The sequence below is a fragment of the Patiria miniata genome, unplaced genomic scaffold (genome assembly GCF_015706575.1).
Source record: "Patiria miniata isolate m_02_andy unplaced genomic scaffold, ASM1570657v1 HiC_scaffold_17, whole genome shotgun sequence".
Lineage (NCBI taxonomy): Eukaryota > Metazoa > Echinodermata > Asteroidea > Valvatida > Asterinidae > Patiria > Patiria miniata.
In genome coordinates, this window is record NW_024037055.1 from 7,903,828 (window position 1) to 7,928,322 (window position 24,495).

Genomic DNA, 24,495 nt, shown 5'->3' on the forward strand with positions numbered 1-24,495 from the left:
ATACATTGGTGTCCTCAATAATTTGCCTTGGTGCCCTTTATCATTTGCCTTGGTGCAATTTTCCCATTCCTTGGTGCTCCTTGGTACAAAAATTTGAAGAGGCGCGGCAATAGAGGGCGCTGTTGTAGCTTCCGTGTTAATTTGAAGGGAAAAAAAGGTTGACGCGCATGATTAAAATCGACGCGCGCGCTGACCAGAGACCGAGTATTTTTTTTTTTGGCCTTACATACATAGTTTATAACCCGTGCACCCTCTTAACAAACGCCTTGGTTACTAAATTCAATTTTGGACAATAAAGCCCATACAATTCATTATACTTTCGCCTACAGGTATCAGTCTTGCTGATAGTTTTTATCTGTTTGATATCGTAAGATATATAGTGATGTTGACGGCAGTCATACAATAAATACGTTACCCATTTTTACAAATCAAACATTTACACAATTTACCGTCACAATTATTAATGTGTTCCTGACTTCTTTAGATTGTCGCCTGTTCATAAGTCTTATAGAACACTAATACTGTCCTCTTGTCCAAGTTGCCTGGATGTGGCACGACTGAAACGTGTTACATTAAAATGTCTTTGACGATAAAATGTCTTTAAACATCAAAGGATGGACCCAAGTGCAACTTGTAGCCCGAAAAAAAATAACGTTCCAATTTCTATGACGTCATTCAGCTTTTTTCCAATCACAGTTCCGGTTGATCTTCGCCGTTCTCTTTGGTCGTTTCACCCAAGACATCGGGGAAAGGAACGAGCGCCCTCTCCGACAGTTCTCCCCAGTTGGAGAAATTATGGCGGTACCACTCGACTGTGCCGGGTGAAAAAAATGCAAATTTCGTTACTTCTTGTTTTTTTTTAATAATAGTTCACAACACAAGTTCGTCGGTGTTAAAGCAGAAAGAGCGGGCGTATAGGGCAAATCTCATCATTTTGTCCAAGGTTGGTATATAGAGTGTGATAGAAAATTGTCTCAATATTTTTTTTTTTATTACGGTGACTGAAAGATACACTATTTAGCATCGATTTGGGAAAGTATATTTTGTCCCCTAACAATTTATCGTGAAACATATATTGTTTGACTGGATGTGGAAGAAAACAATTTTGTAGCCAATCAAACATAGAAAATGAATCAATCAAGAAAATTAAGGGTTGACTTACTGGTGATATCAAGTCCTTTATCCCAGGGCATTTTGGGACACCAATCGAGACTTCGCAGCTTGGATGAGTCGATGGGATAGTCTTTATCATTGTGCGGCCTGGGAAAGAGGGAAAATCTTCATTAAGATAATAAGCAAGTGCACAAGTGATAGGTTCTGAACTTAGATTGTAGGCCATATTCAGGTTCGTATGGATGCTAACAAATGACGAGAAATGTAGTGAGAAACCTTTTTAGTGCTACTGTTAATATTTCATGAGTGTATCGAGAAAGTTGGCAACGTCGAGAATACTTTAAAGTCTATTTTGGCCAATAAACGTAAACTCGTACAAGATGAAAACAGCGCCAACTCCAACAACGATGACAGTCAATAACCTTTTTAAGCCCGTATGCGGTAATGGCCGATGAGGGCGCTTGGTAAGCTTGTGTAGAAAGTGCTGCCATTCATTTTTGATAACGTAACCTTTAATCTGTACCTGTCTTGTACGAACTCCATGTGACCCTCGTGTTCGTCTTCATCCTTTTTGTGCCCAAGAATCTAAAACAAAGGACCAAAATATTATGTTACACCATATTTTCTGTCAGTGGTAAAGCAACAGTGGTCAAAACGCGGCAGCAGATGTAATTATGTGTACCGGAACAGCGCTACCACGCGTCCAATACCCCCTTCCCTGCGCTGGTGTCCTCTAATTACTTTGAGCACTCACTGGATAAAAGGTTTGGTACATTATACCAATATTATTGCTTCGTCACAAAACTTTGTGAAAGAGGTTACCGACGACCACCTCACCTCAGCCCCCTCTTTTGACGCGAATACGAAATTGCCCAGTTCTACTCACCTTTTGGGTTAGAATGTTGGCCACTCCATTGACGGATATACGGAACTCGGTACCAATGTTGTAGATCTCTCCTACCTCGCCTTTATGTAGCACAGTCAGGTAGGCTTCCACGGCGTCCTGCACGTACATGAAGTTACGGGTGCAGGTACCGTCACCGTGGATACAGCTGAGGGAACCAAGATAGAGAGTGAAGATTAATGAGCCGTTGTGGCGGTTTTGCTTTGTGAACTTCTCTAGTATTCACTGAACTGTGACAACTTTGTCCTTGTTCGTTCCTGTCAAGCTACTTGTGTCCTGTACGATGGTCAAGATTATGTACAGGGTTCCTTATGGGGTAGAAAAAAACAATAGAACAATATCATCCATAAGGAAGTCTTTAGAAATCAATCTACCTCGTAAGGCAAACGCTATGGAGTTTGAGATTTCAATAGGAACAAAGGGAAACAAAAGGCTATCTTCTTCTTCATTTATTTCCACTTCATTCACAGGCAGAGAACAAAAAATACAGCATTGACAAACACAGAAATACAAATACTAAACACACAAGGACAGTGAAGTGGAGGGACCCGTAGGAAGCAGAGCTTGTCGAGTACGGGACCCCTGGACAACAAAGTTTAGAAAATAAAGAGACTTATTTGATTATGTACAGGTCAATTTTTTTTTAAAAAGGGAAACAAAGGTCTTCCCAACAAGTATAATGTGTAAGGCTGACACGTGCCGACAATTGCTGCCACTGCCTATTTGAAAAGCTTACCACTTTTTGCCTTTCAGTAGCAGTCCGATAAACTTTGGCACGACCTTCTCGGGGAACTGGTGGGGGCCGTAGACGTTATTGCCCCGCGTGATGATGACTGGAAACCGGTACTTGTCCCAGTAAGACTTGGCAATAATCTCCGCCTCGGCCTTGGACTTGGAGTAAGGGTTCATGGGATTGAGGGGTGCCTCCTCCGTTAGGGCCTGTTTTCAGATTCCATTGTTAAAATGTTAAAAAGAAATCAAGGGTTAATGGAAGGTTGACCCTTGGATGCAACTTGTAAAAAAATCATCGACATCTTAGCCGATTTAGGCCTATATATGCAAATAAAAGTCTGCTGTGTATCCTGCAGTCACATTGCACGCCACTGGTAGTAATTAAGTACTGACTCTAAGCATAATTACAGTGTCGTAGCCACCGCGGGGGAGGGTGGGGGGTAAGGGGATATTTAACCCCCCCCCTCCCCCCCCCCCCAATATTTTTAACGGGTGCCCTTTTTCCACGACAGTCCTTTTGTTTTCAAAAGAGATTTTGTTTGCCCGAGTACCCTTTTGTTGAACGTCGCGTGATCGTCGGCAATTGTACCGCCATGAAGAGCGCCCTCTTGTCTGATTGCGGCGTAATCGTCAACTTTGAACAACGCCACCATACGAAGATGGTCCCCCCCCCCCCCCCCCCCCCCCCCCCCCCCCCCTGCCCTCTTGCACGTTCCTCGGCGCTTATCAAATTTCTGTTCTTTTCAAGGGACTGCAAGAAACCGGCCCCAAACGGACGGACCCATTTTCATTTCTGCTCACCACTTTACTGTTGCCACCGTAGACCTCGTCTGTACTGACGTGTAGAAACAGTGTGATACCTCCGTACTGTTTGGCCGTCTCGAGCAGCGTGCTGGTACCCTGAACGTTGCTCCGCGTGAAGTTGTCAGCACTGCGGAACGAGTTGTCTGTGGGCAAAGCAGATACATAAATGCACTGATTCTGGCATCGTTATTTTGAAATGTTTGCTGTGAATGTTTAGCCAGATAATAGGAAACAAAGCATGTGACGGATAAAGAATGACAGATTTGTCGTGAAAAGTTACCCAATTATTTTGCGAGACTTGGCCTGTTGTGACTGTTGCAGATTGCGTACTTTTCGACACCAATTTTTAAGATGTCGAACTCTCGCAAAATTCAAAGCACGGCAAGACTAACGTTAAAGTTGGTGTGTACGTGCTTTTGACTGTGGCACCTTAAAAAATAGATTTTCAAATTGAATTGACAATTTTCTAGTATTACAGTAGTAATGAGCTTGTCAATGAGACATCGCACGAAAAAAAACCGGTCCGTGACAAGACAGTAATCAATGAATTAATTTCAACTTTTGAATTAAGAGCGGGACGCTCCTAATTCGTTGTAAATGTTATAGTGTGCGCAATTTCGGAACTGGAACACACCATTTAAAACCAATTTTTGAATCTATATAAAGGCCTGCAAAACAAACAAGCATATATATTTGTTACAGAACATTGCATTCCTTTAAATATCGTTCGGAAAAGAAATCGAATTTTTGAAAAAAACACGTATTTACCAACTTTAACTCTACACATTCCCTACACCTCTAGGCCTATTATGAAAAGTTAATACAATTCTGGCTATCATTTGTTTAAAATTATTAATGAAAATAGTTTAGCTTGTAATTTTACAATTGTATCTTAAACTGTTTTTTACTGTTGAATGGTTTGGTTCAGGCGAACCGAATAGTGTACTGACCCACGTGTGACTGGGCAGCAAAATGCAAGACTGTATCAATGCGCTCCTGATGAAGCACCTCACGGAGCTTATCCTCGTCACAGATGTCTCCCTACGTAAGATAAAAAGTAGTTCGTCAAATTTATGCTGGTAGTATTTGGAACATTTTTCCGCCAGCCTTTTTGTTTTTGCTGGTACAGTAATATAATGCGTATGCACATGAATGATGGAAGTGGAAAGTTAAATATTAAAAGCATTTTTTCAGACCAGTTTGAATGTACAAATACTACTTCTAAACATTCTCAGACATGACTTTTGAAATATTGCACTGGTGCAAAATATTGCGTAGAATAATTTCTTTTCCCTTCAAAAAAGTTGTTCGGTTTGGAGATGTTTTCCTGCCAAATGTGACTTTGTCCGATTCCTGGTTTGACAAGAAACAGTTGGATAAGACACAGAACATAAAACTAATTTGCAGTGAAAAAAAATGAACCACTTACATTTACGAATTTATAATTCGGTTTTGTTGCTATTTTCTCCAGGTTCTTCAAACACGAGCAGTATTCCAGCTGTTGAAGCATAAAAGGCAAGCCGTCGATTGAATTATAAGAATACAATATTTAAATCTAAAAAATTGTCTACCGTCACCGAAATCAACACTGCACATGGGCGTCAATCCTGGGGGGAGGGGGGACATGTCCCCCCCCCCCCCCCCCCACTTTTTGAAGGGTGCGGGACACAATATCAAATGTTCCCCCCCCCCCCCCCCAGATTTTTGAACTCATGTCTCATTTACAGGGCCCTATTATGTACTACAATGTATCTTTTGCTTATAAAATATTGGTTAAAGTGGTCAGAAATGGCCTCAGATAGCACCACAGAGCATTTAGAATCCAACATTTTTCGGGGCTCTTAAACGGGCCCCGAACCCCACGCCGGTAGCTCAGAATTCAATTACTCCAACCTCGAAAACGATGTTCAAATAAGTATCTTATGCCTTTAGCCGAGAAAACCTCGAAAATTATGTTTGAATTATTATCTTTTGCTAAGATAATTATTGGTTAAAGTGGTAAGAAATTGCTTCAGATCACACCACAGAGCATCGAGAATCCAATCCACCCCCCCCCCCCCACTTTTCAGAATCGATTGACGCCCGACTACGTCTAAATGAAAGTCGTGAATTACAAAGTCAAATCCTTTTCTTACATAGTAAGAGGTAGTTTTCGATTGGTGGTTTTTTGTGTTTTTTGGGGTTTTTTTGTTTTGATTTGGGGGTTTTTGTCTGCGTTTCCTCCACCAGATTTGTGGACGGGATGTTGTGATTACCGTCATCCTTGGATGGGGCGTTGGGAACGAGGACAACTTTCTCTCGGGTTCAACCTACCTTATCGTAGTTTACGACGTAATAATCGGGATACCGTTCCACCAGGTTAGACACCACGTGACCGCCACTGATGAGATTTCAAAATAGAAAGAGAAGCAACAAAAACAATGTTAGTTACGGCATTGAGAGCGTTTCTCCCGTGCCTGGGATATATGCCACGTGGAAATTATAGTGTTCTTCCATATCATAAGAAAATGGGCCACATACAGAGTGAATGTTAAAATCAACCAGAACTAGGTTATTGATTCAAATCAAATACGCGAGTTCCTTAGATCGCCATTAATAAATATCATGTTTGATGATTCGGGCATTTATGAGCTTCGATTTTTGCTGAAATCGAAAGTGTGTCTGGCACATAGCAATATAGAGAGGCATTACTGTTCAGTATTTAAAACCTATGTAGTTGAAATGCTTGAAAGTTTTAAAATCGATGGTTTTAAATGGGAACTACAATCCCGGCCAAAATGGTTGGGACACTTCCTGAGCCTGCCACGGTCACGTCACCCACTCTCCCGCTCCCCGGGTCAATGTTGTTCTCTCCAGCTGATGGAGCACACGCCGCGCAATGAGAGACAACGTTGAGTGGGGGCCGGGGGTTGGGGACCCAGCAAGATTTGGCCAGGATTGTAGCTACCGGTCCCCTTATTTTTAGGGGGACCGGGAAACAGTCTACACTCCACACACACACCCGTTTGTAATCAGCAATCCGAGAAAACTGTTCGTGGGTCATAAGAGAACGGGGTTTCGAATACGCCCAGCCTCGACTCCATGGGCGCATGTGCGTTCCTTCACTAAAAAAACCCTGTATCTTCGGTTGTAAAGAGACGAAAGGGGTACGTACTTTTAATAAAAATCTTTGCTAAATAACGAAACGTCCTAACCTTATGTTTGTAGGGATTGATTCTTCAAAAACACAACTTTCAACATTTTAAAGATGGCGTCGGCACGTAAACGGATAAACTGCAGCCTAATTATAATGTGTCATATTTCGGCACATTTAAATTACACAATTCCAGGGGTTGAGATCGCGCAAGGCATGATGGGAAACAACATGGCGCAGCAAGATCTCGTACCCATTGGAACGAGGTTGGAATACGCCCTATACGGGTCACGAAAAATGCACCGGGGAACCCAGCCGTGCCTCCCTGTATGTGCAATTAAATTACTGTAGCCTTATTACAATAGGTGCTCTCAAAATGTGATGATATGTTCCGGTGAACGGTGCAATCTCATGTATAAGGCCGAAGTGCGGATAGCGAGGTAGTATGAAGTGTTATGAGACCATCATCAACGGCATCTGGCAAACGTACAGCAAAATGTTTGCTGATCCTTATCAGCATAGTGCACCAAGCGAGGGTGTTGATGACGCGGTTGCGACACCTGTATTTAATGTCTATGAACATCTGGACAATCCTGGAGCTATATGTGAGATCATTATTTATCGACTTTTCCTCGGCTGTTTAATTCAATGCAGCCACACATTCTTCTAAATAGACAACAGAATATGGGCATTTGTACTTTTCTGTCTAACGCCGGTTCTTTCCTCACTTTACAACAGTCATATACCGTTGCAACACGCGAACTTTTCTTTATATTGTGAAATACGCTGACGATACATCATTGACTGGCTTTAATCCTTCAAAATCGGTGTTGTACAAGTACCCGAATGTCAAAGTACTCGTACTCGAAATGATGGTTCTCCTACTCGGGCAGCAAAGTGCTCGTACTCGACATGTCGAAATTGTATACTCGATCATCAAAGTGGCGTACTCGAATAGCAGTACTCAAAAAAAATTGTATAGCTTGACTTACCACGACCTTAGTTTATCGAAACTTTCAGTTTGAAATGGTTGATTGCCTTTCGGACAAAATCGAAGTTTCCCGATTTCCCTCTGTGCACGCCCGGCAAACACATTTAACAGCTATAGCGATGAGTGGGTCTGTACATCGGTCTGACTGGGCCTGGGTCAATTACGCACAATGAACCATTTGCGGTATGGCCGTATTCGGAAATAGAAGTACTCGTACTGTACTCGTATCGTACTCGGAAGTACGAGTACTCGTACTCTGAGACCTGTACTTGTGCTCGGAGGTACAAGTACTCGTACTCGTACTCGGAAAAAAGTACTCGACTACACTGCTTCAAAATGATGAGTTTTTTTACAAAACTGAATAGAACAATTTGTTCAATGGTGCGATGACAATCTTCTTATTCTAAACGTACCCAAAACAAAAGAACTTATTTTTGACTTTCGTTATAAAAAAAAAGCATAATGCTGGATCTGGTATAAGAAATGAACAAGTGGAAAATGTTACTGAGTACAAGTAGGCCTATCTTTGATAACAAATTAAACTGGAATATAGATAATGTTTGGCAAGGCCAGCCAGCGGCTCTGTTTTTCTAATTAAACTACTCTTCTCAGGGGCGGATCCATGAATTTTTGCACGGGGGGTTGTTCATCGGCAAACAAATCTGAAATGTGGACAGGAGGGTTTTTTCCGGACACTTGGCCTCCGAAAATCAATAGGTGGGAGGGGGGGGGGGGCTCGTGCCATACTTTAAATGGGGGCACTGTTCAAATCCGACGATTATTAACACTATATCACAGAATAGTGTACATAATACCCAAGCTGGCTCTGTCCGTATTTTGTGCAAAGGCGGACATTATTACCAGTAAAAAAAAAATTGGTGTCGGAGCAGGGGGGGGGGTCGCATTTGTTTTCAGGAAATTCTATGAAAAAAATCCAGAGCTGGGGGGGTTGCCCCTCCCCGATTTTCGGCTGCTTGTGACGTCACTCTATTCAGTAAAGCGTATATTTTTTTGAAGAATTTACAGTTAACTGTACATTCTTAAAAATAGTGAGTTAATAACTGTAGATTATTGTTAGAATACAGGTTTTGAAGTTCCTTTGCATAAATATTATTATTTTCAGTTTATTGTTAAAATCGAAACTCAATTGTTATTGTTTGTCTTTGCTTTTTTCAATGTCTAAAATTAGCTTTGTAACGATTTTCACTGAATTTCATCTTTCGCTTTCATTTTTTTATGTTTATATCTAATTTAACACATTTGCTTTCAGTTTTATCAAACAGTTTTATCCGAACTCTTCTTTTGTTAAGTAATGGCCCGTGAAAATTGAACAAAAAGGGCAATTTATTGACAATTATAGAGAATATATACGTAACTGAATAATCAAATTGACTGCCTGCAGAAACTTACCAATCAATATTCTCAGATAATATTCCAATGGTATATATTTTCCAAAACAAAACAAAATGGAGCGGGGTTCGGGGCCTGCTTGAGGGCCCTGAACCCCACGCAGTATGGCCATTATATTATTATCAGTACGGCTATAGCCGTACCTGTCGTACCGCTTCCTATATACGGCTATATGGTTGTACGGTTGTAGATAATGCGACGTAGTCCATCCGACGAAAAGCATTTTATCGAAGAGAATTTTTCAAAAGAGGTACTGGTACTCGATGGAGAAAAACGATGTAATTATCCGTATTGACAGACCGAGATTCAATACACGAAACACGTTCCTGATCTCGTCAGACCAGAGCGTTGCCGTCCTTCTATGGTCGTGTCAAATAAACTTGCATATACTGAGTTGTTTGCGTTGTTTTTCTCAGGCGAGAACATTACATAGACGTTACAAGAAACATGATAGGGATGTTAGATTAAACAAAACGCGATTGAAAAAACTTTAAACGAAGTAAAAACCCATCGCATGTTACTAACTTATGCTGGTACCCGTTTTATACGACTGGGTGGAGCGAGACAAGTGGAGTAAAGCAGCTTGCCCAAGGACACAAAATGTTGCCAGTGGCTGGCTTCGAGCAAATCTATGGAGCTGACTGACAACGCAAAGCTACCAATTCCAACCTTAAAGAAATCTTTGAAATCTCCAAAAAAGATTTCTGAATCACATTCGCTTCCGTGCATTCTAAACCTAAGTTAATTTTTGTGTTGATTTATACTCAAAACCTCCCACAGTACGCCGATTCCAGCCATAATTAATTCGCGAAGAAGTGTAAAAATGAAAAAGTTGATGATGTGGTGAATTTCCCGTCTTAATCTCTAATAAGCGTGTTGATCGCTATTGAACTGGCTTGGAATTATCGTTTAATCAGCTTTAACAAAATGGTCCGGATCGGACAAAACGTTCTTTTTAAAATCTTAAAAACAAAAGTCATGCATTATTCTGCAAACTAATCAAACTCGCACAAAATTGACTATACCTGTAAGTATAGCTTTTTAAGATTTACTTTTTAAATCTGAACGGATAGTTTTTGTTTTTGGTGGTGGTTGTTTCTTTTTATTGATCTATATGCAGCATCATTCTGATGAATCATGATAAAAGAATTGTTCAATTTAAAAAAAAAAACGACCAAAGCTAAACTTACATGAAACCAGCCCCGCCCGTCAGCAAGATCCTCTTGCTGTAGATGCTGCCTTCAAACTCGGCCGACATGCTTGTTCTAAAAAAAAAAAAAAATCGTCGCCAAAAAAAATATCTCGCAGAAAACAGGCACAAATTCGGTCGACTGTCACAGGCCCGCCTTTCACGCAGATTGCTCCGTCCTCTCAAGCGATGACTTCCCGAGCACTGTTTGATATACCAGCTTTTTTTTCGGTCAACTGAGGAAAAATTCTAACACACGCTGATTTATTTAAGAATGCTGGGTAGGAGACACTTCCGGATTTTGCAACAAGTGCTGGTAGAATTCCAAATATCTCGTGGGAGTTAATATTCATAATGAAAACGTCATGTGCAGTGGATGACAAAATAAACATACCGGTACCTATACGCACTTTGTTATATCCAACCAGGATGCTTTGATTCAAATGTACTCAGCATCATTTGCGTTTATCCAGGAAGTAACATACCGGGTTCAAGTATCAAAAAGCCGTACTTGTATAAAATATCGCGCATTATTCTGTCTGGCTTGCTTTCATTTCGAAGAAATCAAGAAATGTACGTGATTTCCAACGACCAATCATTGAATGATTTTTGCAAATTAAAGCGTTATAAAGCGAAAAAAGGGGGTCGTGATCAAATGTTTGTGCATGGATGTTCTGCTTTCTCGAAATTGTAATATGTTGTGGTTGGAAAGCATCTGACTATTGGCGGCGCTATATAGCGCCCTTCAATGCAAACGATTCAGGGCCTTATCGCATAGGTGGCGCTCTTCGCAGCGGCTTGATTTTGCAGAAATTTCGGCTAAAGGTGTTGGCATTTAGTTTCCTATGGCACAATGATCTCGCCGGGGGAATTCCCCCCCCCCCCCCCCCCCCCTGATACGCCACTGATTCTTTCCCCTCTTTTATCTGTCTTTTATAATTGATATTTTAGTTAAAGTTTCCAAGTTGTGAAATAGGCCTTATATTAAGTTATGGGTTGTTCTTTTTTCAGCCGTAGGCCTACCTGTATATAGTGGGGGAAAATGTACTTTCAAATGTATTATTTTTTTCTATTTGGGCGTACTCAACCGTTCTTTGTGGTATTTAACAATTTAATTTGCATTGTTTGTTTCTTTATTTGTAATATAATCTTTTCTGTTTTCGTGTGGTTTTTTTTTTTGGGGGGGGGGGTTGTTAGGCCTATGTATTTTACTTTGCTTTACTATCCAAAGTCAAGGGCGGATCCAGAACATTTTTGGGGGGAAGGGCAAAACTTTTTTTTTTTTCCCCGAAAAAGTGGGTCCAAAAATGTTCCGCCACAGAGTTAATATGAAAAGCAAGGGGGGGGGGGGGCACTAGGACTCTTCAGCCGGCATTGGTGCCGTTGTCATATGAAAATCAGACTCTATGAAAATCGGACTCTTTTTCTCTCACGTGACCGGTCCCTCTCCTAATTATGTATGCATGAGCATGCGCATGCCACCAATGAGTCCGTATTTCATAAAACCTAAATTCATGCTTCACTGTGTCGCAATTTTTATGCTACCCTCGGCCTCGCTTCAGAGCGAGAATGTTTCACTCAGTCATTGCGGTTGTCAGTTGTTTCTCGGCGACTTACTAAAAAGGGCGCAACTTGCTTCTCAAAGTGGGCAGGGATTAAGACATTGATCAGCACTAGTGAGCGCGAAGCACTAACTATTTTTTCTTTTAGCAAAAGATGCTGATATACGCTGTGGCTGCCTTTTTTTTTTTGGCAACGTCACTTACAACTAAAAAATTGGTGGGGTTTTTTTTGGCGGGGGGAGGGTGCCCCCCCCCCCGCCCCCGCCCCCGATCCGAAGTTGACCTCAGCCCCCGGGAAGAACAGTTCTTATACAAGTGATGAATCAAACGTTTAATAAAAATAAACAACTGATCGGTTTATTTTAAATTAGGCCTTAAGTTGTGTTATTTTTTATATTCATTTGCTTGTTTTTTTTATTTATTAATTTTATTTATATTTATTTGCCACTGTGATCCTGTTTCATTGTGTTGTTTGGTTGTTTTGTTATTTTTTTCTTTTTCTCTGACCCGCCCCCACCCTTTTTTTTGGGGGGGGGGGGGTTGTTTGGGGAGGTGCCTTCAATTAATGTTTACATCATAGTATTATGTTAAAAAAATTGAAGAATAAACAGCCTGTTGAGGACTGACGACAACTGATTTTTTTTCTGAATTCCTGAATAGTACAATTTGTCACCAACCAAGGTTATTTGGGTGAAAACAGGTTTATCCCCAGTACCTATTGTCGCGTTTGTATCCCGTCGCCGGAGCTGAAAAAAGAAAACAGACAGTATGCAGTCGATTATTTATGTTCTGAATAAAACGTGGCTGGGTTTAAAACTGCAAGTTCACTACCACTACCAGCGAGTATCTGCTGTTTTTTCAGAAGTAGAATGAATTGATCGGTGAAAAATGGTGGAACTGCGAACTTGGACGAGAAACGGTGAGTCGGGGAATTAAAGCGCTGACTGTGGGTTTTCAGTTTAATCAATCCAATGACTTTTCAAACTTCAAAGAATGAAGTTGTCGCGAGTGTCGGGTAAGCGCCATTTTGTTTGGTGCCGGATGTACTCGCGTGCGTGACTCGTGCATCACGGTGCATGATTTTTCGGTGTGGGCCTCGAAAGGGACATGTTGGCCCGGAAAACTTCGAGAGGGCGGGACAGGGGACACTCTTGTTGCACATCAGCCTCGGGTAAACTTTTGTCTGTTTTTAAAGTGGGAAATTCAGTGGTCCAGTCGAATGTCAATCCATGATTTTTGACAAACAATAACTGTTCCTAACCTCCCATATATTTAGCTAAACAGGGGCGGATCCAGGAATTTTCGCAGGGGGAAGGGGGGGGGGGGTTTCATCAGCAAATAAATCTGAAAATGTACACGGGTTTTTTTCTCCGGACACTTGGCCTCCGTCAAATCAAAAACTGGGGGGGGGGGGGGGGGGGGGGGGGGTGGGGGGGGGGGGAGAGAACTGGTACCATATTTCAATAGGGGGTGCTGTTCAAATTCGACGATTAGGCCTATTAACACTAGATTACAAAATGGTGTACCGTATTTTGAACAGGAGGACATTATACCAGTATAATTTTTTGGGGGGTGTCACAGGGGGGGGGGGGTTGACTTATTTTTTATGAATTGGCCGGTATGATAATTTTTTTTTTTTTTGACAGCTGGTTTTTTTTTTGACCCCCTCGACCTCTGGATCCGCGCCTGCTAAGTGGCCGGCCGGGGCAGGTAGGGGAAATATTTTGGGGAATGTTTTGGGGGAAAATGTTGCAACCTCACGCCACTTCCGCTATTGTGTACAAAGTCTAAGGTATTTCCTAAGAAAATTCCCAGGCTTTTTTTGTGCCTTTGATGATACAAGCATGGCATTTGGCACAGAATCAGAGTTTGTCTTAATATCTGGATATAGGGCATCACCCATTTCATTTCATTTGTCCTTTGAAATTTAAAGGAAGAATAACAAGCAAATTTCAGTCTTTTTTTACAATGGCTGCCATATTGCTTGTTTTTCTACCTATGCCCTATATTTTTTGAAAGGATAAATGTGGTCTGGGCTATAGCCAAATATCTTTTTCTCGACATACTCTTGACTATGTGCCAAATGCCATGCTTGCTATAGCCCACAATCCCATCACCTATCTGGCTTCTCATCTGGGAGAGATTTTCAACCATTTATTCAGTATGAAGAAGGCAATTTTATAGCCATTTAAAGCAGAGGTTAAGATACATTTCTCATAAAATGGCAATGACAGCTCAAAACTTGACTGTCGCCTGAACATTTCCACAAATTTCCGTTTTGAGAAAAACACAGGTCGTCATTTCAACAATGCCAACTTGATGCCAAAAAATACATTGTGAAATTAGGCCTTGACAGAATTTTACGGTCAAAAAATTTGGAAGAAATGTTTTGGATGAAGAATGCTATTAAAACTGTTGTTAATCCTTCGGAAGTATTAATGGATGAAAATTTGTCACGTTTTTTTGCACCTCATCTGTTTATTGAATGGTCTTTTATCCCCTTCCCCGATTTCTTCACCCCCCACATCCGATCTGGAGAATGAATATTTAATGACCCGCACTACAGGTGCCAGCGCATTCACTAACCTTTGGTCTGTAAAGGTTTTGTCACTAGTTTAATGATTGTATCCATTATCGGGCAGCTATAGAACGTTCAGTCTCGATACACGCACAGGTGCAGCAAATATTGTGCCTTGGGCAGACTGGCAGTTGAATTTTACACTGAATGGGAATTAAATCTTTTTCCTTATTACCACTGAAAACTACCACCAAGTTCAAATATATTAAATTGGTATTTTCTCAAATACAGTTTGCATTGTGTGTGTGTGTGGGGGGGGGGGGGGTACAGTGCTAAATTGTTTGGTCTTGAATTCGCCCAACAATTTGTGGAAGGATAATTTGCACTAGTTCATACCTTTTTTGAATGTGAAATATTGTGTGTACTTTTCCCCGAACATTCTGTGGGTGTTCCATGTAATACATCACCCATTACATTATCTCGTCTGTATTCTATTAGCTTTGTCAACACTGTCTGCCAGAAAAGATTGCTTACCCAATTTTCCTACTAAGCAAAACTCAGCTGGGAACCAGCCATTTGGGATTTCAATCACATGACATTTTTAGCCGGTAACCTGTTGTCGCTTAGCAAAACTTTACTGCGCTAAGCCCCAGGCTCCAGGTGTCTCTTCATTATTGATTTCCCATACTGATACTGCGTTGATGTGAATTCCTCTAACTTCCACTGGCATAAAAACCAATTGATTTTCTGTTCTTTCATTTCATTGTGTTTTTTGTGTGTGTGTATGCTTTACTTCACAGAGCACAATGAAGCACCACATTATGTGACTTGATCGAGGACGTCGTCCATTCATTTGTCGTCAGTTTTGTCAACTCTTTTGTTTTTAAAATGTGCGAGTGGATCGAGTTCATTTTGAAATAAGCTGATGGAGAAGTAGCGGTGAGCTTTTGGCAGGATTTTGGACTGGAAAGGTATACACAGTGTGATTGTGAAGGTAATCTAAATATCAGCGTGTTTGAGACACTGTCTACTGCACAGGCCTAGCCTACAAAGAATGAAAAGGACTTGCAATTGGAACAGACAACTGAAGTATCAAATGACGGGCACTCAAATTTCAGTGTGTCATTCACAAAAGGAATTCTTCACCCATCCGGACTTTAGTATTGAAATTGTGAAAGAAAGAGAAGCTAATGTTTGCTAAAGTTTAACCTGGAACAACAGTAGACCAAGCATTGTGGCTGCGTAATACAACCTCAGAAAGTTGCTCAGACACATGGACAGCCTGAAATTTGAAATATGACTCTGTAGTTTACACTTTTTTCTGTCGGCTACGACCACTTCAGTTGTGTGCATTGGTTGGATTTTGAGTGCGAGAAATCAGGTTAATGCTACCAAAAGGATAAAAAGCCAACTTATCAGGGGGCCTTGGAATGGCTGTGCTTGACTGTTGTCATCCATCTATCTGCCCTCTGATTGGATGGTGACTTGAAACCACGTTGATCACGATAACCCCAACTGATAATGAATTTTTCCGCCACCGTGACTTACTGGGATATATACACCATCCCGGAAAGAAAGAAGATATATTGAAGGGAAAAAAAACGCTACTGTTTTTGTCTTGTTGTCTTGGGCAAATACGTACTTTGCATGTTTGCTCAGTTGATGATAATGAAAACAAACAAGCTATAGGGTCTGTGTTGGGAGGCCATGGGGTCTTTCTGTAGGTTCTCTGCCATCATTTGTGCCCTGACAAGTTGTCAATACTGGCACGCAGCTCACGACCGCCACGCAGTGCTGAATCACTGGACATGGCCAGCACACGAGATCGGCATGCGAATGCTGTGACAAACAAAGAAGGTTCTGGTATGGAGGGGGCAGGAGTCCCCCAGAGACAGGGAATGGCTACTAGGATTCCAGCCCCAAAATGGAAGACAACAGCAAAATGCAGTGGAACTGATTTACCAACAACAAAACCGACAACGGGTACCCACAAAACAGGCATCCGACCCGCGCAGGTACGGACAAACCCACGGGTAACACGGCAGGGTGTGCGTAGTAAAGCCGACAGTGAAAGTTCCAACGACTCAGTCAGGAGTCCAACAGTTTCCAGGACAGAGCAGGATTTTGAAGGCAGTAGGACTGGCTTGCGAGAGAATCTTTCACCCCTCTCTCCATCAACAACATTGACCCGTCGTGGGGCGTTTAGATACGGTCGTGGAGTTAAACCACTTGAGGTTCTCAATTTGGGATCGGGAGCAACAACCCTGCCTCGGATGCGACCCAAGAGAGGAAGAGATCCTCGAAACTTGGACATTTTCACCAATCCTGAAGTGTTTGATGCACCCTCGAATGAGGACTCTGGGAAATCACAAGCAACCAAGAAAGACAAACAGACGAAAGGTGAGCAACCGAACACCTCGACGAGGAAGACCTCGCAGAGGCCACAAAGTCTAGGGAGGGTCTCTGGAATCAGGCAAATGTTCCAAGAGAGTGCAAAGATAACCAAGCCAGGAGTTCCAAAAGCAGCAGGTCCTAGAATATCCAAGGGCATCAAGGGAGGAACTGGCCCTGAAAAAGGGGTAGATAATAAAAGCGAGTCAAAAAGTCCTGAACCCCTTCCAGTGAGCAATCATTCTCAACTTGGGGCAAAAACTGACAAACCCAGGGACCAGAAACAAATAAAAAATACCATGAGTCATTCAAGAACTTCTCCAAATAAGGTAAATTCAGATATAAATCCTAGGCCAACAAGATCAGTTCATTCAGAGCAGAAGACTATAGAAATGTCCCCAAAGGCACCACCAAGACGGCAGCGTACTCTACCATCATCAACCAATGGACTTTCATCGAATCGGACTCCCATCCCTAAAACTTACAAAATCCCTCAGGAAACAAGTAACACAGTAAGGTCACCCGGTACTCCAGAGCCCCCTCCTAGGCATTCAAAGCATGTGAGTGCTGGTTCAGCCAGCCCCAGAGCCATCCCAACAAACATTCCTAGGCCTCAGAGTCTGAAGCGTAGGGTATCATATCAGCCTGGACCAACACAAGCCACACTGTCGCCAAGACATTCTCTCCCAGCGAACACTAGGACAAGACTGTCCAACAAGTCGTCTCTCAGTTTCCCGCAAGGAACCAAGAGCCTCAGCCCCATCGATGCCGTGAAGAACCATGAGGAGCGACAGAGGTCACATTCTGCAAGTCAGATTCCATTGCCCATCTCCCGCAGGTCCAGCCTTCCCCAGTACCGACAGGTCAAACTGAGACATAAGGTACCCCAGTCAGACCGGCCAAGCCCAATATTCCGGCTGAGTCTAGATGGAGCAGACAGTGGCACTGAATATTCCTCTTCTCTAACCACCACCCCCTCCGAGTGCTCCATAGACATCGACCAGTCCTACGAGGAAGGATCCCCAGTTTGTCAAACCACACCGTCTAGGTTTTACTCGATATCAGGACTTGATATGGCAAAAGTTCAAGATGACTCTTCAACAGAAAATTTACAAAAGATGCCATTCCAGGACACAGAGACTACACCGGACGATGTGTCCAAGGAAATCAAGCAAACTTCCAACCTACCAGCAGAAAGTGGGGAATGTCTACTGCATGCAAGGCACAGGGAAGAGACTTTGACACACGAAGCAACTTTGACACAAGAAGCATCCCCAATCACAGACATAGTTCCTAAAGACAAAGAAACAAATCCTGCAGAGTTTGGTTTTGATGGTGATGGATCCACCACACCCAAAAATGAAACCTCAGACACCACTACCTCAGAGAGAGAATTGCTAGAAAATGAGGCGCCGCCCTCTAAAACTTGCAAATCTGATTCTCTTGGCAATACAAAACAAACTGATCAGCAAAACTCAACTTATCCAATTGAAAGGGTTGACCCTTCACAATCAACGGACAGCAGTAAATGTGTTGAAGGAGATGAATCAGTTTGCCATACCACACAAAGTATTAGTGATTCGGAAAGGAACCTCAAAACCTTTCTGAGAACTGAAGAGACAGTGAGATCCGTAGAGAGAACTGAAATATGTCCTAGATCCAAATCTGACACGGAGCATCCAAAAGCCATCGGCTTTGCCCAGAGCAGGATGGGGAGAGAGATTGCACTGAGAGTTGCAAGGGGAGACCTCAAGGCCAGCTCGGTGGATGGAGATGGGGAGACCCTGTGCGAGGTTGCGTCCACCGGAGAGAACCTCTCTGAACCTCATGAGGTTCCATCAGCTGAGTCCTCAGTTCCAACCCACAACACGAAGGCAACAGTTGAGGGTACCACTTGTATTTCAGGTAAGACTCTCTTCAACTTTTTAATAAATTATTTTCCTGTACAACATTTTTTGTTTTTAAGTTAAAACTGGGCGATGTTTAATTTGTATTTGAAAAGAATAATTGTATTCTTGAAGCTTGAAAAGCTTTTGGAAAAAATTATTCTGACATATTTTTTTTTAATGACAACCAGTCACACATAAGCTCAGAGATCTTTAAATAAAATACTTGGAAAATAAAACCTTCAGAGTTACAAGTGTGCAACCGTGCAGTGATTTTGATGTATTTAAATGATGTCATTATTTGTGCGATTCAGTAATTATAGTCCAAAGGCTATAGCTAATAAGACCAATTTCTGTCGGAGCTCGTCATCAAATTTAATTTTAAAAAAGTACATTGTGTTGAGTTCAGGGACTTTCCATGAAGCAGTATCCACTGCATAAATGACATCATTTCCTCAAAACATTTGGTAAACTGACAGCAGTAACCTTGTGATTACTATGGAATAAAAGTAGAGACACATGGGCAACATATCATATGTTCCTGTTAACAGGAAACTGGGGGTAATATTAGGAGGCCTGACAGGAAAACGAAGATTACATGAACAGAAGTAGTGACTTCATCCATGTTTTTTGTAAATAAATATGTTAACTCTCATACCAAAAACAAGCCCGTTCTTGGAATAAATGAAATGGCAAGTAGAGCTGTGCTGAAGCAATCAAATCAATTTTGCAGTAATCGGTCACAATGTCGAAGTGTCCGAACTTTTCTGAAGTGACTTAAATCATGGTTTTATATGCTCGTGGTAAAACTAGTCTGTTTTTGGAATTAAGTAAAGTGTCACTCAACAGAAGCAATCAAATACATTTTACAGAAATTGGTCACGATGTAGAAATGTCAGCTTTTTCTACATTTATCCTTCTGTGTATGATTTACTCAATCTAACTTTTCTGAAGTGACTTACTAAATCATGGTGTTGTATGTATTCCTCATGGCAAAACCAGTCCGTTCTTAGAATCGTAAAATGGCACTCAACTGAGGCATTCAAACACATTTTTACCGAAGACAGTCACAATGTCAAAATGTCAGACTTTTGTTCCTTTGTCCTTCTTTGTATATATGATGATTTCTCCATCGAAATAATTCCATTGCTTTATGACTAGCTATAGAAATGAAAATTGTTGCTGTTTGTTTAGTTGGTTTTGGTATATATATATAGGGTACCGGGGTACGTGTACGTGTCACATGTGGATGTGTAATCTCAGCCAATTCAAGTGCCTCTAAAGAACTTGCCATTTGATTTTGACTGGTTGTAACGTTTCCTAGTCAGTTTAAAATACTTAGAGGTTAGGGGTTAAATATTAAGGAAGAAGCTCAAAATATTTGTGGTTTCCTGTGCACGGCAATATTGTATTTAGTTGAATCAAAACGAGATCAAGACAAAATTTGAAATTAAAATTTAATTGGAAACTTGAAAAATTAGGGGGAGCATGGTCATATAGTTCATTATTAATGTCCGTGCATTTTCCTTTTCAATCGTACAATAGTCTAATGAGATAATGGCCCCCAAACAGTTCTACCATGACTTTGTAAAAGTACTTTTTTGTGGTCGTGGTGGTGCACCACTTGTTCTCAAGAACAAATACAGTAAGATAATTTGCCGCCCCCGGGAAGCCACGTCAGACTCGAAAACAAACACTTTACTTGTGGGTGTTTCATTTGTTGTCTGTTCTGCCCAGCCATCTGTCCAGCCTAATCTGATTAGATGTCGGTGTATGGTGCAGTAAAAGGAAGGAAAAACAGATTTTTTAATTTCATTTGTGACATTTTGCAAATTTTGTATCTAGCCTTCTGACCCCTGAATACAGTCAATTCCTTAAAGCTCCTTTAAATTCCTTAATTTTGTTGCAGTCACCAACAGTCTGAAAAAGTTAAGTATTTAATGTTAGGTCAACTTTAAAAAAAACAAAAAGAAATTACAAACTAGAATTTTTTTTTTTTTTAACGGTGTAGACACAGGCGTGCAGTATGATTTTTGAGCGAAATGTTCCATTGCAAAAAATGTTCAGACGTTTTTTCTGACATGCATGTACCAGTAGTATCGAAAAGGTATAATCATTGATGTGACCGATTGAGAATTGAGCCCATTTTATGAATGCCATGTTCACTGTGAGTGGTTTGCACATGATGGAAGTTAAGATGAAAGTCGATGGGCATTGAAATGCTTGACCTTTGAATTCTGTTCGATTTCCCTCAAAAGAAATATTCTCACTTTCCCCCCCTATACTTCCAATATACCGGTACCGGTAGGCCTAATCCCCCAATAGTGGATGTTTGTTCCCTTCACTTTGCCACCCCAAACACCATTATTATTAACCTTGATCCCCCCACACTTTGTGTAAATTATAATGTTCCTTGACAGTTTCCTGACATATTATGCACCTGTGTTATGTGCTCAATCTGCAACGCGAATTATCCTAGGCTAGTTTAGAAATAAGTCACAGCAATATAGTACATGCATTGCTACCCATGCATTTCATTGTACGGTAACTCGTGGGTATAGTGCCACACACAAGTTCAAAGCCTCCCCGTGACAGACCACTTAACTTGTCATGCACCTGAGCATTTCTGTGGTACATAACACCATTCAAAAACTATGCGTGACAGAGAGTGGATTAGTTAGAGAGAAAAAAAAAGTTGATCCCTCTAGTATTTTTTTATGTGTGTGGGTGATGCACACTTTGAACTTGAAAGAATGCTCGTACCATGTTTGGAAGGGAAGCTTGCTTGTTATGCACAAGGAAGTTAAATGTATGTACCGGTATACCTCTGTGGGGTACTTGTTCATGCTGAGTTTGCGCATAATTTTTGGGTCGATCAGTTTGCTAGAATTTCAAGCCGCCGTCTTTTGTGATAGAATTTGACAACTTTGGAGTCATTCCTAAGCCACTACTTGTAAAGAAAAGCCTGGTAAGTCAAGAAGAACATTTTTTTTTTTTTGCAAGATCTTTGAGTTTGACTTTGATTAATGTTTCCAATAAATTAAAGGTGTTTCTGTGCATGCCCTGTGAATACTTTAGAGCCATTTTTTTTACCGGCAATGTAAACTTTAATGCAAACTTGATCTTTTGGGTAGTTCATTTACTCCACCATCTTCCCCTCATTTGTTCCCTAATTTGTTCATAAAGTTGGCAGTTCCCATATCATCGACACATTTGTGGTTTTTTTTCTTTCGTCTGTTAGGGATTTACCGTAAACCCAACAATCACAAAATCAAGTGCATTTTTATCTTTGACTTGAAACCGTCTTGGTTGCAACAACGAGCTGGTGACACAAATAAGACAATGTATAACAGCAACTTTTTCGCCGTTACCATGGTGCGTTGCCCTACAAAATAACAGGCTGAAATTCACACGCGGAAGTGTCCCCATTGCAAAATCATGTCATAATAATTATGGCACAGAAAAGAAAAACTAAACCGACTTGTTCACACAGTACTGTAACACCAACTCCCGTATCAGGTTTGCGGACTTTGGAATCGGAATAAGTTTGCATCTATGGCGCCAACTTGCCAAAAAATCAACTCCCATTAGTCCTGTAATCGCAGGTTTAAGTGGCCGGCGTGCCAATTTTGCCGCTGCCGTGCCATAAAATTTGATCCCCTTGGCGACAACCTACCACATTAACGATAAAGAATGCAGGAACGAGGCGATAAAGACACAAGGGGGCGTTTGATGGTTATGAAGAGGGTAGCTGTGAAAGATGTAAAAATAAGTGTCATAAATTCGAATGATGTGCTGACCTAGTGTGAAGTGATCTTGGAGAGTAAGCAATGATGTGTCAAAGTACATGTACTGCAAAAGTGACTAGCCTTTGGCCATTTTGGAATCTATTTTAATATGTGTATCATTAAGTGTACTTTTATACATATTGTTCAGAGTTTCAAAAGAATACAGGTTTCTGAAAAAATTTGCATCCCATAATTAAATTGGATCGTTTTGTTGCAAATTCTTTCTGTAGAAAGTGTCAGGTTTTCCTCTTGCTTTGACCTTTATTGAGGCAGGCTTTAACTTATGTTTGATGTTGAGAAATAGTTTAAAATTGTAGATAAATGTAAGTGATGTGCCTTGGGCCAATATTTACAGCACTTGTCTGAAATCATGTGTGGCGGCAACTGAGTTCAAATCCAAATAGGATACGTGTGCTTGTGTTCTTGGGCAAGACACTTTACTACAATTGCCTCGCACCCACAAGGATATATTATCTCCTGACATGTCGAACAGGTGTTATAATTGTGAAGTGCAGCATTTCAATTGAGCTTTAAGGTTTAAAACTTTAAGGTTTAAAACTGATAAAATACGGCATGCTGTAGTTCGTTGTTCACCAGTGTACATGTGTGTACATGGTGAGTAAAACAAATTAAACCCAAATGTCAAGACCAATTTTTGAATAAAGTTTTGCCTGTAGCACTTTTAAAATCTAAGATATGAATGCCCAATCAATGAGCTTTCTTTAGCACAAGAATCATTCAAATCACTGATTTACTTTTCAAGTTACGGAATTTTGAACACAAACACCGTTTTAAAGTTCTGTCCACGGATCACCAAAAATATTCTTTCAGCAAAACGAAAACAATTCACATGCATTCACATTCCCATGCATTCCTACGAGAACTGTTTTCGTTGTGCTGAAAGAACACATTTTACTTTTTTTTGTGATCCGTGGACAAAACCTTACAACGGTGTTGTGTTCAAAATTCCTTAACTTGAAAAGTACATGAGTGAATTGAATGATTCTGGTACTAAAGAAAGCTTAATGACTGTGCTTTCATAACCTAAATTTTGAAAGTGCTACAGGCACAATTTCATTCAAAAATTGGTCCTGCAATTTGGGTTTTGTTTTGTTTTACTCACCCTGTAAAGTGCACACTTTCATACACTATACACACAGTACACACTACTGATATACAATTATTCTTTCTTTCAAGTTCCTAATAGCCAGCTCCATTGTTATCCTGTTTTATGTTCCTGACAGCAGCATGAGAACGCACACTCATCCCCCCCCCCCCCCCATCAACAATCCAACAGAAACAATATTTCATGTTCATCTCTAGCCCACATAATAAAACAAAAAACTGTTGATTTTTTGAGTCATTATTAACTCGTAAATCTTTGCCGGGTTTGTGTACGACTGTAGGCCTAGTGTGTTCTTGTTGATTTTTCCTATATTGGGGCCTGTCAGTGCATTATCTCCTCCGCCTATCTCCGTGTTTGCATCCCCAGATAACATCACTTGGGCCGTGGATAAGATAAAACAGTTTTAAGTAAATAGATCAAAATAAATGTACCCTCAACCCGTGGGGGTCTTACTCTTTTTGTCTTTGGGGCTGTTGAAGTTTGGTTGTATGAGAGATTTGGCCTCTCAAGCTGTCAGCAGAATAGAGATCCGACCGAACAAATACAATTTCTTGCTGAAGTATTGACTCTCGATCAAAGTTTCATTTGCAAGTGCAAAACTGAAAGATCACACGTATGTTCATCTAACAAGGTCATGCCTACAAACATACACTCGTACACATGTGCATTATGTACAGCTCCAACTGTATTTTTTTGCAGATTTACTTGTATTCAGAACCATTGATACAACTCCTGAATAAATCCCTGTCGTCTGATTGGTTGGTCGTTGATCACATGTCATTGAATTATTCATCCAAACCCACGGTCTGGCCGTACCGCAAAAATAAAAGTTCTATTCCACGGTTAATAGAAGTTCCATTGCACGTTCACACTATTTGTGGCTCTGACCAGTCAGATGACGAGGATTTATTCAAGTGTTGTATGAAAAATTCATATAAAATTCATGCA

General features: G+C 41.0%; 2 protein-coding genes across 4 annotated transcripts in view; one reads left to right on the top strand and one right to left on the bottom strand.

Moving 5' to 3' along the window:
* Nucleotides 1–207: 207 nt before the first annotated feature.
* Nucleotides 208–10,540, bottom strand: LOC119723719 (dTDP-D-glucose 4,6-dehydratase-like). The gene is made up of 10 exons (XM_038194519.1): nt 10,278–10,540; nt 5,867–5,933; nt 4,983–5,051; nt 4,504–4,594; nt 3,551–3,696; nt 2,754–2,956; nt 2,000–2,165; nt 1,637–1,698; nt 1,163–1,260; nt 208–812 (listed from the first exon to the last, which is right to left on the bottom strand). Exons 1-10 carry the CDS (start codon nt 10,343–10,345, stop codon nt 691–693), a joined length of 1,092 nt encoding a protein of 363 aa, XP_038050447.1. The 5' UTR covers nt 10,346–10,540; the 3' UTR covers nt 208–690.
* A 1,908-nt stretch (nt 10,541–12,448) lies between these two features.
* Nucleotides 12,449–24,495, top strand: part of LOC119723720 — a 53,357-nt gene continuing 41,310 nt past the window's right edge. For 2 of the 3 annotated variants that reach the window (XM_038194520.1, XM_038194522.1), the window contains exons 1-2: nt 12,857–13,009; nt 15,157–18,652. In XM_038194520.1, the coding sequence (XP_038050448.1) occupies nt 16,165–18,652 (2,488 nt within the window). In that variant the 5' untranslated portion in view covers nt 12,857–13,009; nt 15,157–16,164. Of the gene's footprint in view, nt 12,758–12,856; nt 13,010–15,156; nt 18,653–24,495 lie in introns of those variants that run through there. The other variant, XM_038194521.1, reaches the window with a different exon arrangement.